Source organism: Miscanthus floridulus, chromosome 5, assembly GCF_019320115.1.
Source record: "Miscanthus floridulus cultivar M001 chromosome 5, ASM1932011v1, whole genome shotgun sequence".
NCBI classification, from domain to species: Eukaryota; Viridiplantae; Streptophyta; class Magnoliopsida; order Poales; family Poaceae; genus Miscanthus; species Miscanthus floridulus.
This window is the reverse complement of record NC_089584.1, coordinates 142,445,634-142,460,840: the sequence shown is the minus strand read 5'-3', so window position 1 is coordinate 142,460,840 and position 15,207 is coordinate 142,445,634. Positions and strand designations below refer to the sequence as shown.

General features: G+C 48.7%; 1 protein-coding gene and 2 pseudogenes across 1 annotated transcript; all 3 read right to left on the bottom strand.

Annotated features, from left to right (window-relative positions):
• Position 1: 1 nt before the first annotated feature.
• LOC136451027 (uncharacterized protein At4g15970-like) lies at positions 2-1,165 on the bottom strand. The gene is made up of 3 exons (XM_066451761.1): positions 959-1,165; positions 292-672; positions 2-205 (listed from the first exon to the last, which is right to left on the bottom strand). Exons 1-3 carry the CDS (start codon positions 1,145-1,147, stop codon positions 128-130), a joined length of 648 nt encoding a protein of 215 aa, XP_066307858.1. The 5' UTR covers positions 1,148-1,165; the 3' UTR covers positions 2-127.
• Positions 1,166-2,787: 1,622 nt separating this feature from the next.
• LOC136455521 (F-box protein At3g07870-like) lies at positions 2,788-3,834 on the bottom strand (annotated as a pseudogene).
• A 5,076-nt stretch (positions 3,835-8,910) lies between these two features.
• Positions 8,911-10,679, bottom strand: LOC136453924 (uncharacterized protein At4g15970-like; annotated as a pseudogene).
• Positions 10,680-15,207: the final 4,528 nt, after the last annotated feature.

Sequence of the window (15,207 nt, the reverse complement as noted above, 5' to 3'; positions counted from 1 at the left end):
ACTGCTTACCAATACTGTTGACCCCACTGTGTAATACGTAAGACCCCTGTAGCCATGGTGGCTGGCTTCGCCCTGGTAGAGGCCGGTGTTGAGCGGGTTGTCCAGCGGCGCGCGCGACGGCTTGAAGTCATCCGACCGAGCAGCTCATGTCGGCGTACACGGGGAAGTGCCGGAACGGGTTGCGAAACCATACCATGTCGCAGTCCTGCAGACCAGTCAGTGTAGTCATAAATAAGATTGTTGGTTAAAGATATCGAAGAAATTGCGAGTCTTGGTGAAGAATGATCTTGCCGTGAAGAGGAAGTTGTAGCCGAGCTCCAGCACGCGCTGCTGGAAGACGAGCTTGGTCCAGACGAGCTCCAGGTAGTCCGGGCTCATGAACGGCTTGGCGGAGCTCATGTCCACGGACGTGGCGTTGAGGAGGTAGCAGTGAGGGTGCACGGCCTTGCAGCGGTCGAACCCTCGGGCGTCGAGGGAGACAACGAGGAGGTGGTCGAGGAGGTGCGCGGTGTCCTCGCCGTTCTTGAAGCTGTCGAGGTAGAGGTCAAGCAGGGAGCCCGGCTGCGCCCATGCGTCGTTCACCGACGTGATGATCACTGTCCTGTCGTCCATCGCAACTTTCGGTAGCAGGTCGGCTAGGCCCTTGAACATGACCTGTGCATGATCGTCACGCTTAAAGGTTAAAGTCTCCGTTAGATTGGCAGGTACACGTACAACCATGCATACAATTTTTTTTTCGAAAGGGCGGCAAAAGCTTTGCCGTGGATTTTATTAGACGATATAAAGAGAAAAAAAGAGCAAATACAACTCCCTATTTACACCCAGCGTCCCCATGCATACGATTTGGATGAAGAGTTTTGGGCGATGCCTGCATAATTATAGCAAGCTTACAAGCACACTACAAGCAGAAGGCTGCAGCAGACAGCATGGCTCATGAACACATTTACTTGCGCGTTACCTCATTTGCATCGTCGCCGCCCGCCGGCCCGTTCCCCCAGCTGCGCGAGATGCTGGACAAGCCCTCGCCGAGGCGGTCGGACGCGAGGAAGAAGAGGAGGGCAGTGGGCAGCGCCGCGCCGAGGAAGAACGACACCGCGTGGCTGCCCGCCGCCTCCTTGCTCATCCGAAACCCCAGCCCCATGGCCATGTCTTTGCTGGGCTACTGTTCCATATGGACGTGTCTACTTAAACGCCGGGCTTTGCTTTGGTCAGGTCGTACGTGGACTTGTTGTGTCAAGGAAGCCAATAAGACGAGTGCTCCGCCATGCCACGCCACGGTTTGACGCGCGAGTGCAACCAGCGCCGTACGTCCACACGGATGTGCGTTTTTTCCTCGTGCCCAGCTGGTGTAATAAACGTAGACCGGCCGGCGCAGGCGAAGGTTGCCGGATTGCTATATGTTGTTTCAACGATCCAGGCAGTCCGGCTCTAGTTGTCAACGATCCTGGCAGTAGTTTCGAAGAATTGCTAGCTGAAGCTTCACCTTTGGACTACCCTGAAAAAGTGTGAAAAATGGTTTGTATAGTACAAAGAAGAAAATCCCAGGATTTGACGTGTAAGTTTATGGACTTACAATACAGGCTGCTAGGATGATTAGTCTCCCACAACAAAGACTTGATGACAACGTTTATTTCCACGACGAAATTTATTTGCCACTCAGAGTTGAAATTTCAAAATTTTCATCTGTCAGAGTAATTTTTGATATACTATACACGCATAGGTTTTCGCTAAGGGCTCGTTCGGTTAGCTCATTCCAGATCCAAGAACCAATCTAGGTTTACTATACTAACTAAGCTAATTGTTCCAGCTGGATTCGTTCCAGGCAGTCATTCTCTGATAACTAAACGGGCCCTAAGCAATAATAATCACCGGGAGCACCCACGACTCGTTCACCGACGTCACGAACACTATCCGGCCGGGCATGGTGGCCACCTCCGGCAGCTGCTGGGCCAGGCCGGGGAACTCGTCTGGCTCCTGGTTCCAGTTCAGATCAATCCCAAGTCGTTCAGGTTCAGAGCCATAAAAACTGAGATTCAGGCACCGTACCTTGCATTGCTGGTTATTAGTGCCCGAAAATTAGGCCGCATACTACACTAGAATGGATCAGATGAACGTTACTTTTTGGTCCACCATTTATCCACAAGGGCTGTCACCAGGGGCTAGTAAAAACATGATAATCAGATGATACCGAATGCAAAGAAATGGAATGTAGGTACAAGAATCAACATAAGTAAATCTAGATTAATAGTAGTTTTCATACAAACTCAGGTTACAAAGACTCGCACACGAAGAATTGGGCACCAAGGTGCATCTGAGCTTACAGCCATTATTGATCCCATACAATATCTGCCCGCTCATTATTATCATGGTCTAATGCGCAAAAGCGATTCCACACAGGGAACCATGTAATGGGCAACAGGGCGGAAACCAGTGCAGAATTTTGTTCCATTCCGATGGTCATACAACAAGTCCTGTGCCATGTCGATTATTTCCTCAAGAGATCCATCACGCAGAAGGCGTCAATAGACAGGAATATCTTGTCTCTATCGCCCGAAGCACAAGCGAAAACGTTCAGCAGCCTTGGCACCGGCAAGCGGATGCAGCAATGCCGCAGCCAAGCAAGGTTTGGACAATCCTCTGCCAACCAAATTTTTTTTTTCGACGAATCTGGAGGGACCGAGGCCACTACAGTAATTTATTAAGAAAAACAGGGAGTACAGCTTACAGAAACAAAAAAAAAAAGGAAGAACAGAAGAAGCACAACCAAGACACCACGGAAACAAAAGCAATAAGCCTAGGAAACAAAGAAAGAGAGAGAGAGAAAATGGAGGCTAAGAGGCTAATCATTCCAGGCTCTGAATCCATGTGGAAAACTGAATCTGTTGACTTGCTTTTATCCTGTGTTTGAGAAGCTTTAGCTCACTGCCAACCAAATTTCCACATCCCACGGCGAGGAAGACTCGACATAGCATAGTTTGCCACCAAACTCGCACAGCGTGTTGTTGCTTAGAAAACCACTGCATGGTGGGTTGGGATGCACGGTGAATGTTTCATCGTGCAAGCTAAACTGAAGGATAACATGTGAGCTGACCTTGTTAATACCATGGCCGGTGACGTAGTGGAGAGCGCCAATAGAAGAACCCGGGCAGACAAATTGGAGACCTGGCGTTGATAGCATAAGGTGGATCCACTGTCACCTTCCATTTCCAAGCATCTACTCCATCACCAATGGTCAAGATCTCATGCCCAGCGCTGTATTCCCGAACCGTGCCTTCCCCATCTTCCTGTAGCATTTCGGCGTATGAGCGGAAGAAGTGCCTAGAGACCTTATACTTGCCAGTACAAGGGTCGACACCAAAGGCGACCCTGCTATCCCCGGCAACATTATGGCTTCCGTGTGGCAATTCAACAAACTCCCTGGTTGCCGGGTTACACACAAACATCCGTCCCATCAAGCAAGGGATCAGAATGAGTCCATCACAATGCAAAGGAATGGTGAAGATCGGGATTCCACCTGGACACCTCTTCTCTAGGATGAGCTTGGCAACCTTGCTTTGCCCAGGCTGGAACTGTAGAAATTGACACCCTGAATGCCAATGTTCCTATAGTCCTTCTGGTACTTTAGGGAACGACAACCATTGACAGCCTAGTCATCCTAGAATGCTCCAGGTGGCAGCGGATAAATTGAGTGCTAAGTATAGTGGCACGCCAACTCTTGCATAAGCACTGGAAGCGCAAAAGGCACTTGACAGGAAGCAGTATGAAAATTTGGAAGAAGATTATGTCATCAGGGATGTGGCTGCTGCTGCCAGCCGAATCTTGCACCGGCGCCATCCGAAGGAACCGTTTGGGTTGCGTGGATCATTACCGGACGACTGTTTGCGCTAACCGTAATGCTAGGAATCATACATCCATCCACGGCTCCGCGCTGGACACTCTTTTTGGTGGACCTGAGGTCTAGAAGGCTATCTAGACTATCTGTTCCGATCCGCTCCCTCCGCTCTCCGCCAGTCGCCGCAAATTAAAAAAAAGGAAAGGCTAGCGTCCAGATGCTCGCGCCACATGTCTGCTTCACGTGGGGTCCCGCGTTGCTCCGTGCCCCGTGCCCAATCCATGTTCCGTGGTGCTCTGGCTTGATCTGTGCTCGCACGGTGTCCAGCGCCTGCCGCTCCGACCCCTCCACACCCACACGCATGCAGGCGGACCTAGTAGTGGGGTCCACTGCAACATGTGCAAACACTAGATATATTTTTGCAACATTTAGAGAAAACATTTGCAACATATGTCCGAACAGTTGAAACACTTGCTACATATATCCAAAATACGAGGAAAACACGTGTGTAGCCATTGCAAAACATAAGCAATATCAAGATGAAACATTTGAAACATACTATCTCTGTTCCTAAAATGATACAACTATGGTATGCGTGTCAGTTTAAGTATTTTATGTTTGACCAAGATTTTAGTAAATAGTATTCACATTTATGGCTCCAAATCAATTTATTATGAAAATACATTTCATAATTAATCCAATGATATTTATTTGATATTATAAATATTTATACTTTTTTCTCTATATTTGGTCAAACTTGATATACTAAAACATGATACTATTTTAGAATTGCATTCTTTCGGGGACAGAGGGAGTAAGCAACGTCTAGATAAAACATTGCCACATAAGTGTGTAACATATGCAATACCTAGATAAAACACATGTAACATCCGTCTAAAACAGCTGAAACATTTAGAACAGACGCTTGCAACATACGTGTATAGCCATTGCAACATATGCAACATCTCGATTTAATTTTGCAACATCCACATGAAACACTTACAACATGCATATAAAACACCGGAAACACTTGAAACATACGCTTACAACATGCGCTTGCAACATCCGAGGAAGGAAGGGAGCGCGAGGTGCAGTTGAAGAACCTCGCTCCAGGTCTGGCCACTCCAGATCTTGTGATGTCGCGAGTTGAGGTCAAGCGTCGCGGTGGCACCGGCGTCAACAGCGGTCGCGACCTCCTGGTGGGGAACGCCGGCGTCGGTAGCACGTTGACATGGCGAGGGACAGGGCACGGCACGCAGGGCAGGGATCGGGCACGCTGCGACGAGGCAGCGTGGACGCGACAGTGGATGGAGCACGCATGGCAGCAGACGTGGCGTAGCTCGATGCAGGATGGGGGTGCCACCGTGAGGTGACTTGGGACGGGCAAACGGCCGGTGAGCCACGACGATCGAAGCGAGGAGTTGGAGATATCTGTCGGCTGTCACAGTGTAGATAGAGTAGATAGAGGAGAGAGCATAGACGGGCCTGTTAGGTCGCTCGCAATACTGGAGCGAGCGTGGAGCAGAACGTTCAATTTTTTAAGATTCTGGACATATGTTTTGTAGCATTACCATCCAAAAACACTCAAAGTGGTACTACGCTCCGCCGCACCTCCCGCACGCCTTCCTCTCCACCGCACCTTCCATCGGCCTTCCTCTCCATCGTCTGTGCCCGCACCGCCGTAGTGTGCTCCTCCAAACCACACAGCCACTGTAGCCTCGCCGCGCGTGGTCGCACCCACCCGACTGTTGTTGTCGGCTCCACAATGGGCGTCGCTCGCTGGGGCCACTACGTGCGCCCTTATCGTCGAGGGCAGCACCGCCGCTCACCGGGGGCCGTGCAACCGCCCGTCCGCTGTCATCCTCCTTCTCCACCGTGGCTGCACTGCCGGATCCCGCTATGCACAGTGCTTTGCCCACCCCAGTTGCCAAGTTTGCTGAAAGCACATGTTGCAAGTGTATGTTTTAAGTGTTTTAGATATTTCAGAGGTATGTTGCACATGTTTCAGATGGATGTTGCAAAAGTAGATAGGGATGTTGCATATGTTGCAATGGTTGTACACATATGTTGCAAAGGTCTATTATCAATGTTTTATCTGTGTTTTTAGACGTATACAAATGTGTTTATCTGGATGTTGCATATGTTTCACACATATGTTGCATGTGTTTATCTGGGTGTTGCGTATGTTTTAAAGGTTTTCAAGTGTTTCAAAAGCATGTTGCAAGTTTGTGTTTCAAATATTTATGTCGTTTTAGACATATGTTGCAAGTGTTTTCATCTGAATGTTGCATATGTTGTTGTGGCTACACACATATGTTACAAGAATATGTTCGAAATGTTTTATCTATTTTAGACGTATGTTGCAGCAAGTACTCCATGTTGCAAGTGTTTCATGAGGCGCAGGCGGTCCCTATGGGGCGGGCGAGCGCCGGGAGGCGCAACAGGGCGAGTAGACGCAGGCATGTAGCATGGTGCGCGCGAGCAGTAGGGCGCAAACGACCAGTAGGGCATGGGCAAGCGATGGCAGGGCGAGCCCGACGCGGCGAGCAACAGGGCGGGCATGCATGCTCCGATGCGCGTCCATGTGTGGGGGCAACCAGAGGGAAGCGCGTGGGAGATAGTCACCCGACGTGGGACCCCTCATAGAGGCAGGGGCGCTGGAATGTTGTTGTTTTCTACCGGTCAATTTTGGCCACTAGCGGGCCCAGTTGACAGCCTAGGGAGGTGAGATCTGCTGGCTGTTCGGCCGCACGTCCGCTAGTGAGTGCGCGCCACGTGGGCCGCACAGGGCAAGGACGCGCTGGGCTGAGCGGCGGCCGCGACGCGGGCATCCATACGTGCGCTTCTGACCGGACGTCCGGGCACTAATAAGTCCCGCGTGCTAATCGAATTTAGTCTGCCCTGGCCCTGTGTATTCAGATGAATATATAATTAGCTATGAGCGCCCGATTCTGCCATACAATAAGGGATATAACATGGAAACCATATATAGAGGGAAAAATTGTATCCTGATCGGATTTGAATATATATGAACTTTAAACCAATTGGAATTTGTGGGATCTTCCTAGTGCATCGTCCCAGAAAGAAAATTTATTAACCCGGCAAGCAACGGCCTGCAGATCAAGAACTCCGCCCACCAAACTACTTCCCCCGTTCTAAATTACAAGTCATTTTGACTTTTTTTTATAAATTTAGATATAATAATATATCTAGATACATGGTAAAGTGAATGGACCAAAAAAGTCAAAGCGTCTTAGCATTTGGGACGGAGGGAGTAGTTCGAAAAAAAAGTGATGGAAGATTAGAGAGGAAAACCTGTCTGAGGTCGGCTTCCAAACCCGTCGAAAGGTTCGCGGTGGTGCAAGCGAGATGAGAACTGAAGTAGAGCAGCGTTACAACGACAACAAAATAGGGTTGACATCGTGAAGTTTTACTGTCCCTCAGCGGAGGGCAGATGCCTGATTTACTGCTCCCTGCTCGCCACAGCCAACGACGGTCGCAAACTCACAAGTCACCGCCGTCGTTGAAGGGCAGAACGACTAAAGAGTGGGAACGTGTGCGTGACCCGAGGATTCCGTTGGGCCTCCGCGGGCTGCGAATTTGGCCCACTGACGTCTTTAATTTATAACCTGACGTCAAATCTGTTTTATTCGCTGATTGTGTCTTAATCTTAGTCATCCAGTACCAATAGTGTGTTTTCAATATTCTATTTTGCTATAAATAGATATGTCGGTTAGCAATCTTTAATTTATCACTTTGCTGCCAACGCTGCATCGCTTCGACCTGATTGGTGGTGACGCTAGATTAGATTTTGTTAGTTTTTTGGATTTCTTTATAAGGAAAACAGAGGATTGTTTACACTCTATGACTCATCGGATCTGTAGCCAATGACTTGTGCTTTTATATTTATTCTCATGATATATCCATTGGATGTTTTAAGTTGACAGTTTTATTTATTTAAATATGGATATATTCTGCTGTCATCGGCTCTCTAGCCGATGGTGTTCATTTAAACTGTTTTATTCAAAAAAGTGCTAAGTATCGGCTTCATAGCGATAACTTGCTCTATCGGTTCTTTAGCTGATCATGAAACTGTCTGGATCAACAGCCGATATGTTCCACCTTAAACTACTAACTATTTTCTCTTGTTAATTACAGATCAAATTGATTGCCACGTCCACTATCTTAAAATCGACAAGACCTACATTGGAGTTAAGCAGATCTCCCATGCTTGTCGTGTGTCCTGCCATTGACCAAAATTCTACGGTGACATTGCACTTTCTCTAAGTTTAGACCCAGTGTTTAGTGAGGTTTTGCACACCTCTCGCCACTCCGTGCGTGCGTGCAACATTGTTGTACTTGGAGACAGGGCAGAGCCAAGATTTAGAAAAAGGGGGCGTTCAATACATACACAACAAGAGTATACATAACAACTAAATAAACATTTATGTAACATACAAAACAAAGCTAAAAAATTTAAAAACATCAATTATTATGGAGAAAAAGAAAGAGAATATAACCTTAGTCTCTAGTCTTTACCTAATCAGTTTAATTCTTATGTCAGAAAAAGAATCATGGTATAATAACAAGAATAAGAAGATAAGGAAGATAATAGAAAATTAACAATTCTGAATAATGTAGATGTCATTAGAGAGCAATTTAGAGAGAGAAAACAAGCATATTAACTAGTTAATTAGAGAGTGTACAGTGGGGACAAACTAGATGTTTGTAGGGATGCAAGGCTCACGAATCCATAAATAGGCTTAATTTTATAGGTTACATGCATGACCAGAAAATTAAGCTTATTTGCGGGTTCGTAGAAACCTTGCATCCCAAGATGTTTGGTAGACAATAATAAAAGAAACAAAAGAGATAAAAGAATAATAGAAAGAACTAATTAATATGGAGGGAAAACAAGAAATTAAAACCATTGATTTCTAGAGACGGATGTGTAGGTCCGGGACCGCTCCTACGAACCCATCTGTAGCCGTCCCATAGAAATACTGTATGCGGTAGTAGTGTTGATAGAGGTGGACACGCGTTTTATAAAGGCTCGTGTTATCCACTTGAGATTGCGCTTTTCAAGGCTTACGCCAACGTACGGAATCCCGGCACCTAGTCGGGTACGTCCACTTGAAAGCACCCTTCTGCCTCGCCTCCGGTGCCAGGCCCGTGTAGTTCTTCCAGTCCGCGGCAAAGTCCTTGAGATCGTGCACCTTGTTGTCCACCCCAACGCAGCAGTCGGCGTGGATGGTGCAGACCTTCTCCGGATCGTCGTGGTACTCGCAGAACCCGCCGTAGTACACCGTATCCAGCGGCTCGATCCTGACCTGCAGCTTGCCGACGAGCTCGTGCCTGATCTTGACGAACACCGCCTGGTCGTGCTTCCGCGGGAACCTCTCCCTGGCGGCCCGCCAGTACTTCATCATCTCGATGGTCCGGTTCGTCGACTTCATGTAGTACAGGCCGGTGTTGATCGGGTTGTCCAGCGGCGCGCGCGACGGCTTGAAGTCATCCGACGAGCAGCTCATGTCGGCGTACACGGGGAAGTGCCGGAATGGGTTGCGAAACCATACCATGTCGCAGTCCTGCAGACCAGTCAGTGTGGTAGTACTTTATCAGTCATAAATAAGATTGTTGGTTAAAGGTAATTATCGAAGAAATTGCGAGTCTTGGTGAAGAATGATCTTGCCGTGAAGAGGAAGTTGTAGCCGAGCTCCAGCACGCGCTGCTGGAAGACGAGCTTGATCCAGACGAGCTCCAGGTAGTCCGGGCTCATGAACCGCTTGGCGGAGCTCATGTCCACGGACGTGGCGTTGAGGTGGTAGCAGTGAGGGTGCACGGCCTTGCAGCGGTCGAACCCGCGGGCGTCGAGGGCGACCACGACGAGGTGGTTGAGGAGGTGCGCGGTGTCCTCGCCGTTCTTGAAGCTGTCGAGGTAGAGGTCCAGCAGGGAGCCCAGCTGCGCCCATGCCTCGTTCACAGACGTGATGATCACCGTCCTGTCGTCCATGGCAACCCTCGGTAGCAGCTCGGCTAGGCCCTTGAACATGACCTGTGCATGATCGTCAATTAAAGTCTCGGTTAGATTGGCTGGTACACGTACAACCATGCAGTTTGGGAGAAGAGTTTTGGCCGATGCATGCATATAAGAGCAAGTATAGTAAAAGGTTGTGAGTGGACTGTAGACTGAGGTGGAGGAGAGAAAAGAAGGAGAGAGGAAGCGGAGGTAAGGTGACCTGTCGTGGCTGTTGTGAGCACTGAAGCCTACAAACTACCTGGTCGTCTTCTCCGGCACCGGCAGGCGCTGAACCGCCGTGGCTTGTGAGGTTGCTACGCAGCCCATTCCCCAACCCCAAGCTCGACATGCTCGACAAGAGCGCTCCAGCCCTGTCGGAGTCCACGAAGAGCAGGAAGGCAGTGGGCAGGAGAGCCCCGAGCAAGAAACAACCCAGATGCCCGGGCCCGTTCCGCTTGCTCAGGGTGCCCATATGCGTTCTCAATCGGTGTTCAGACATCGCCACCGAGATCCAAATCCAGACGAAGATGGAGATGGACGTGGATGGCCGACGAGGATACGGAAGAGTCGGAGACGATGACTAGTAGATCGATATAGATGGGCGCAACTGCGTCATTGGGAACCGGCCGGGATATGATGTTGAAGAATTGACCTTTGCGTCGGCGTGAGCAGGAGCAGCAGGTTCTCTTGCCGGGGTAGTAGGAGCCTCCTGGACGGGAGCATCGTCGAAGCCCGTGGTTCCATTTGCCCAGCTCGATATCCCCGTGAAACGGACGCCCCGAGGATGAAGGACACGAGCTGGTGAAGCACGTTCTGCTGGCTGCCCATCGGAACACCGCTGCTGCCAAGCAACAACGCCGGTCGCCTGCAGCAGCAGCCCAGAAGCCAAGAACAGAGACGAGGCGATCGAGGAGGAGTGTCGTAGAGGGGAACTGCTCTTGGTCTATATATACTTAACTCTTTGGCTCCTTTTCAGTTTCCTTTTAAAAATCCAATGTAAGAGAAACTTGACAGTTTGGTGTTTATTACTAGGGTAGTGTTGATCCTGTCAAAGGAGGTGTGACATTAGCCGACGACGACGAGACCGGTTCTGTGTGCTACACCTACACGCGGTGAAATGTACTAGGAATTAGGACATCGATCGATGTGTTGTTAGAGCATGTTTAATAAGCTTGTCTTATAGCCAAGCCATGTCATCTAGAGACTAACCTTGTAGACTAGTTATACAACAGCTTATCTCTTCACACACATTCCAAAAGCATTTGTGAACCTGATAAGACAATTTAAACTGAACTGAAGAAGGCAGACTCTGACAGAAAAAGTTGTTGTTTGTGACCTGCTTATATGGCTGCCAAAAAAGTTTCTTGAATGTGTCCTTCTCTATGGTTTACAGGGGCATTTGCGCCTAGATCATCTCTGCATATATTCACTTTTAAATGATGCCTATTCTCTACTAGCAAGTTCCTGTATGTGAGTGGAACCAGCTTGCATCTAGTTTCTTGATACAGGCTGTAGCAGTTTCTTGATCGAGCTTCCTCTTGGCTACCTGATGCTTGTGCAATCTTGTGTTACGTTTGATCAAATGTGGCCACATCACATTGGAACATTTGATCACAGTGCTGTGCAAAAATTTAAAGCTATATCTAGCCTATGAAACCGTGTGATGAATCTATCAATGGAGAGAGGTTGTTTCATTTATCTATTCAAATTTTGGTATCGGTGAGATGAAATGTACCACCGAGACTGGCCTTACTACCCCACTGCGGGTGCACCTTGGTGTCCAGCCCAACGCAGCAGTCGGCGTGGATGGTGCAGACCTTCTCCGGGTCGTCGTGGTACTTGCAGAACCCGCCGTAGTACACCGTGTCCAGCGGCCCGATCCTGACCTGCAGCTTGTCGACGAGCTCGTGCCTGATGTTAACGAACACCGCCTGGTCGTGCTGCCCCACACTACTACGCAAAATATTTTACGAAATTGGGCATTTTGAAATTGGGCTCCGAGGCGGACGAACTTTTAAACCGCCTCGGTTAATGCCAGTTAACCGCTTCGCAAAATCAATTTACCAAGGCGGGCAACCTAACGCGACCGCCTCAGTTAATATTTATTAACCGAGGCGATTTTCCTAACGCAAGCCGCCTCTATTAATACATTAACCGAGGTGGTCACGTTATAAGGCCCGCCTCGATAAATAGTGGCCCAGCTCCCAGCCCAGCCAAAGCACATACTCGTTACTCTACTTTGCTCATATACAACAAGACTTAAGGTTCGTTGCTCACTCCACTTCCTCCCTCCCAGCTGCACCCGCTCTCTCCACTTCCTCCCTCCCGTAACGCCACGCGCTCCCTCTCCCGTAACGCCGCGCGCTCCCTCTCCCTCCCTCTCTCCGCCAGGCACTCCCTCCCTCTCTCCCGGCGCCTCCCTCCCTCTCCCTCTCCTCCTATCTCCGAGCGGCCCACGCTCCTAGGTGGCACCGCGGCCCCTGGCCCCCTCCTCCGGCGGATCCAGGACATGCTCAGGGCGGCCCTTGAAGGCGGCGCACATGGCCGCCTCCTCCTCCTCCGGCGGGGCGCGCGAGGCCACCTCCTCCTCCTCCGGCGGTGGCGTCCCTCCTTCCCTCGGCGCGGTGGCCCTCTCCCCTCCCTCTCGCCCTCAGGCGACGTGGATGGGGAGGCCGGATCCGACGGTGGGAAGGCCGGATCCAGTGGTGGGGAGGCCGGATCTGGGAGCGGGCGAGGCGGCAGTAGCACGGGCAACAGCGGGTGGCGCCCCTCCTCCACTATGGCACGGCGGCCCTCTCCCCACGGTGGTGCTCCTCCCCCTTCAGCTGCGGCTGCGGCTTGGAGACCGAATCCGATGGCGTGTGCTAAACCCTTAGGATCACTAGAAGTAGATCTAGCGGGTGAAAACATTTCTAATCGGGAAAAAGACAACCTAGATCATGAACTAGAAAGCGAAGTAGAGAGAAAACTGGAGAGAGGGAGAGGAGTATTGAGGTAGCTGACCATCGGGCTTGGTGGAGGATGAAGCCATGGTGACACAGGAAGTCGGGGAAGGAGAGGCAGTGAAGATCCCGGCGGAGGCGTGGTCCAGTGGCGAAGGCTGTCGCAGAACCGACCAATTTATAAGAGTACAAGTACAATGGCAGCCCGCAAGCGGTTCGCACTGTCATACTTGAACCCATATAAACCCGGTAGTCCGTCGAGTACCACGACGGGTCTCGATAAACGATTTACAACAACCAAGATCATACATGATTCAACATACATGTCACATATTACATAAAGTTCATAGATACATTTTCATCATCAGAGTATGAAACCAAGTTATTACAAACCGAGTTTGATAGATAAAAGCGGAAGCAAATTAAGTTTGAAAGTAAAGTTTCCAACATAGTTTAGTACAGTGCCAAAATAGGATCATGATCCACAAAAGCATGTAGAGGGATTAATAAAGAAGCCTGCCCAAGGCCTTCTCCTCATCCACAGCGGGATAGAAGCAACTCTTGCAATAACTATGATACACAGTGCCATCTGCAACAATGGGAAAATAAACCCTGAGTACGAGAAGGTACTCAGCTAGACTTACCCGTCATAAACCAGAAATAAAATGACTCCAAGGATCATGCAAGGCTGTATAAGTGGAGATAGCTTGACAACATTTTGCATAAAAGCGATTAACTCAGTATACAATTATGATTCCGTTATCAAGTTGATTATAACTATCCATCTCTAAATTAGCAACTAACCTATGCCAACCATGTGGTATATCATTTAAAAGCATACAATAGTAACCATAGCCGATATTGTAATTCCATACTCATTCGAACCATCATGTTCCATAACACAGTTACTACGATGTTGGGAACTAGCCAAGTTTCTCACTATCCGGGAGAGACGGCGATTCGAATCGATTTCAACCAGCTGGGATTTTATTCCTAACACAAACCCAAGGAGACCAGATCATTAGTCGCCTTAGGTCACCTTTGGTACAACTCAGGTCCACATTTCGCGGGTTCGTACTGCGCCGCACAATCGAGGACATCAAATGCCAGGACGTTCAGGCCTAGCCTGCCCTTGGGCTCAGTCTAGGCTCCCTGCAAGGAGCGCACAACAGAACGGGACCCGGCCTGAGTTGAGCTACTCGGCTTCGCAGTCGGAACGAGTTATCCGGCTAGCTAAGTGATAGGCATGCGTTCAATCTTGTCAGAAGCGCCAACAACGGTATGGTCCTTAATCGGCACAGACGGAATCACATGTGTCAACCTACACATAGACTCCGCCCGGCCTTGATTTTCTTTTACCCCATGGATCTGTTCCACGATAGCAAATATAGCCAACCGTGCTCTGGTATCCACCTATATCTCAGCAGGTGACAGGAAATCACCCGACTTCTACCGGTCTAAGCAGGGCTAAGCATATATTCAATCCTGGACCTACATAGGGTTAACGGTGTATATATCTGGACAAGGAATCTATATGCATCAAGTGGTTCTATTCAACTCTTATAACCTAATGCATCAATCATAAGGACTTAAGTAATCATTTGTAAAATATTGGGAGACTTAGAATGCTCCGGGGCTTGCCTTTCAAAAAGGACGTGGGGCGGTGATCAGGGCACTCCGGAAGCTCTTCTGGGTTCTGCTCCTCGCCTTCGGGAGCTGCGGCTTGAGGATTCTCCTGCTGGTCCCCTTCCTCTACTTCGTCGAACTCCAGCAACGTTATTTCTTCCTCCGATCCTAGATGCATGAATATGGTATAAGGTATTGCGAATGTATGCATGACAAGTATAATCTAATGATACGTGATGAATGCATTCTTGTATGTATTCTTAACATCATGGTGCTGAAGTAATAACAAGTGTATCATGTTTTACTGAGTATGTGCATATCTCTTCTTAATTACTCAATCAAACACTTCAGCAGTTCATGTACCACACTACAAAACAGCAGCTACTTATTTTACTCATAACTGAAGTTCTACTTAGCCAAATATGGTGATCTTAGGACTTTCTAGAAAGCTTATAAAATTGTCTACAACTCTTATTTAATCACCAAGAGCTAATTCACAAATTATCGTAACCAAAGCAGACAAGCAACCCAGTGCTGTCCAGAAATTCCAGAGAGTAAGCAATTCGGAAATACTAACTTTAAACAGCTATAACTCCCAAACCCTTTGGCCTATGGTCCTGAAATTTTAAAACAAGATACATGAAGAAGTTATCTACAACTTTGCTTTTAACCATTTTTACAGCAACCATCATTTTCACTATGCAACACACCAAACTACCAAATCTATCCGAAAACCCTCTCAACTCAAATTATAAGGCAACAATACTTTTACTTCATATAAGCATTCA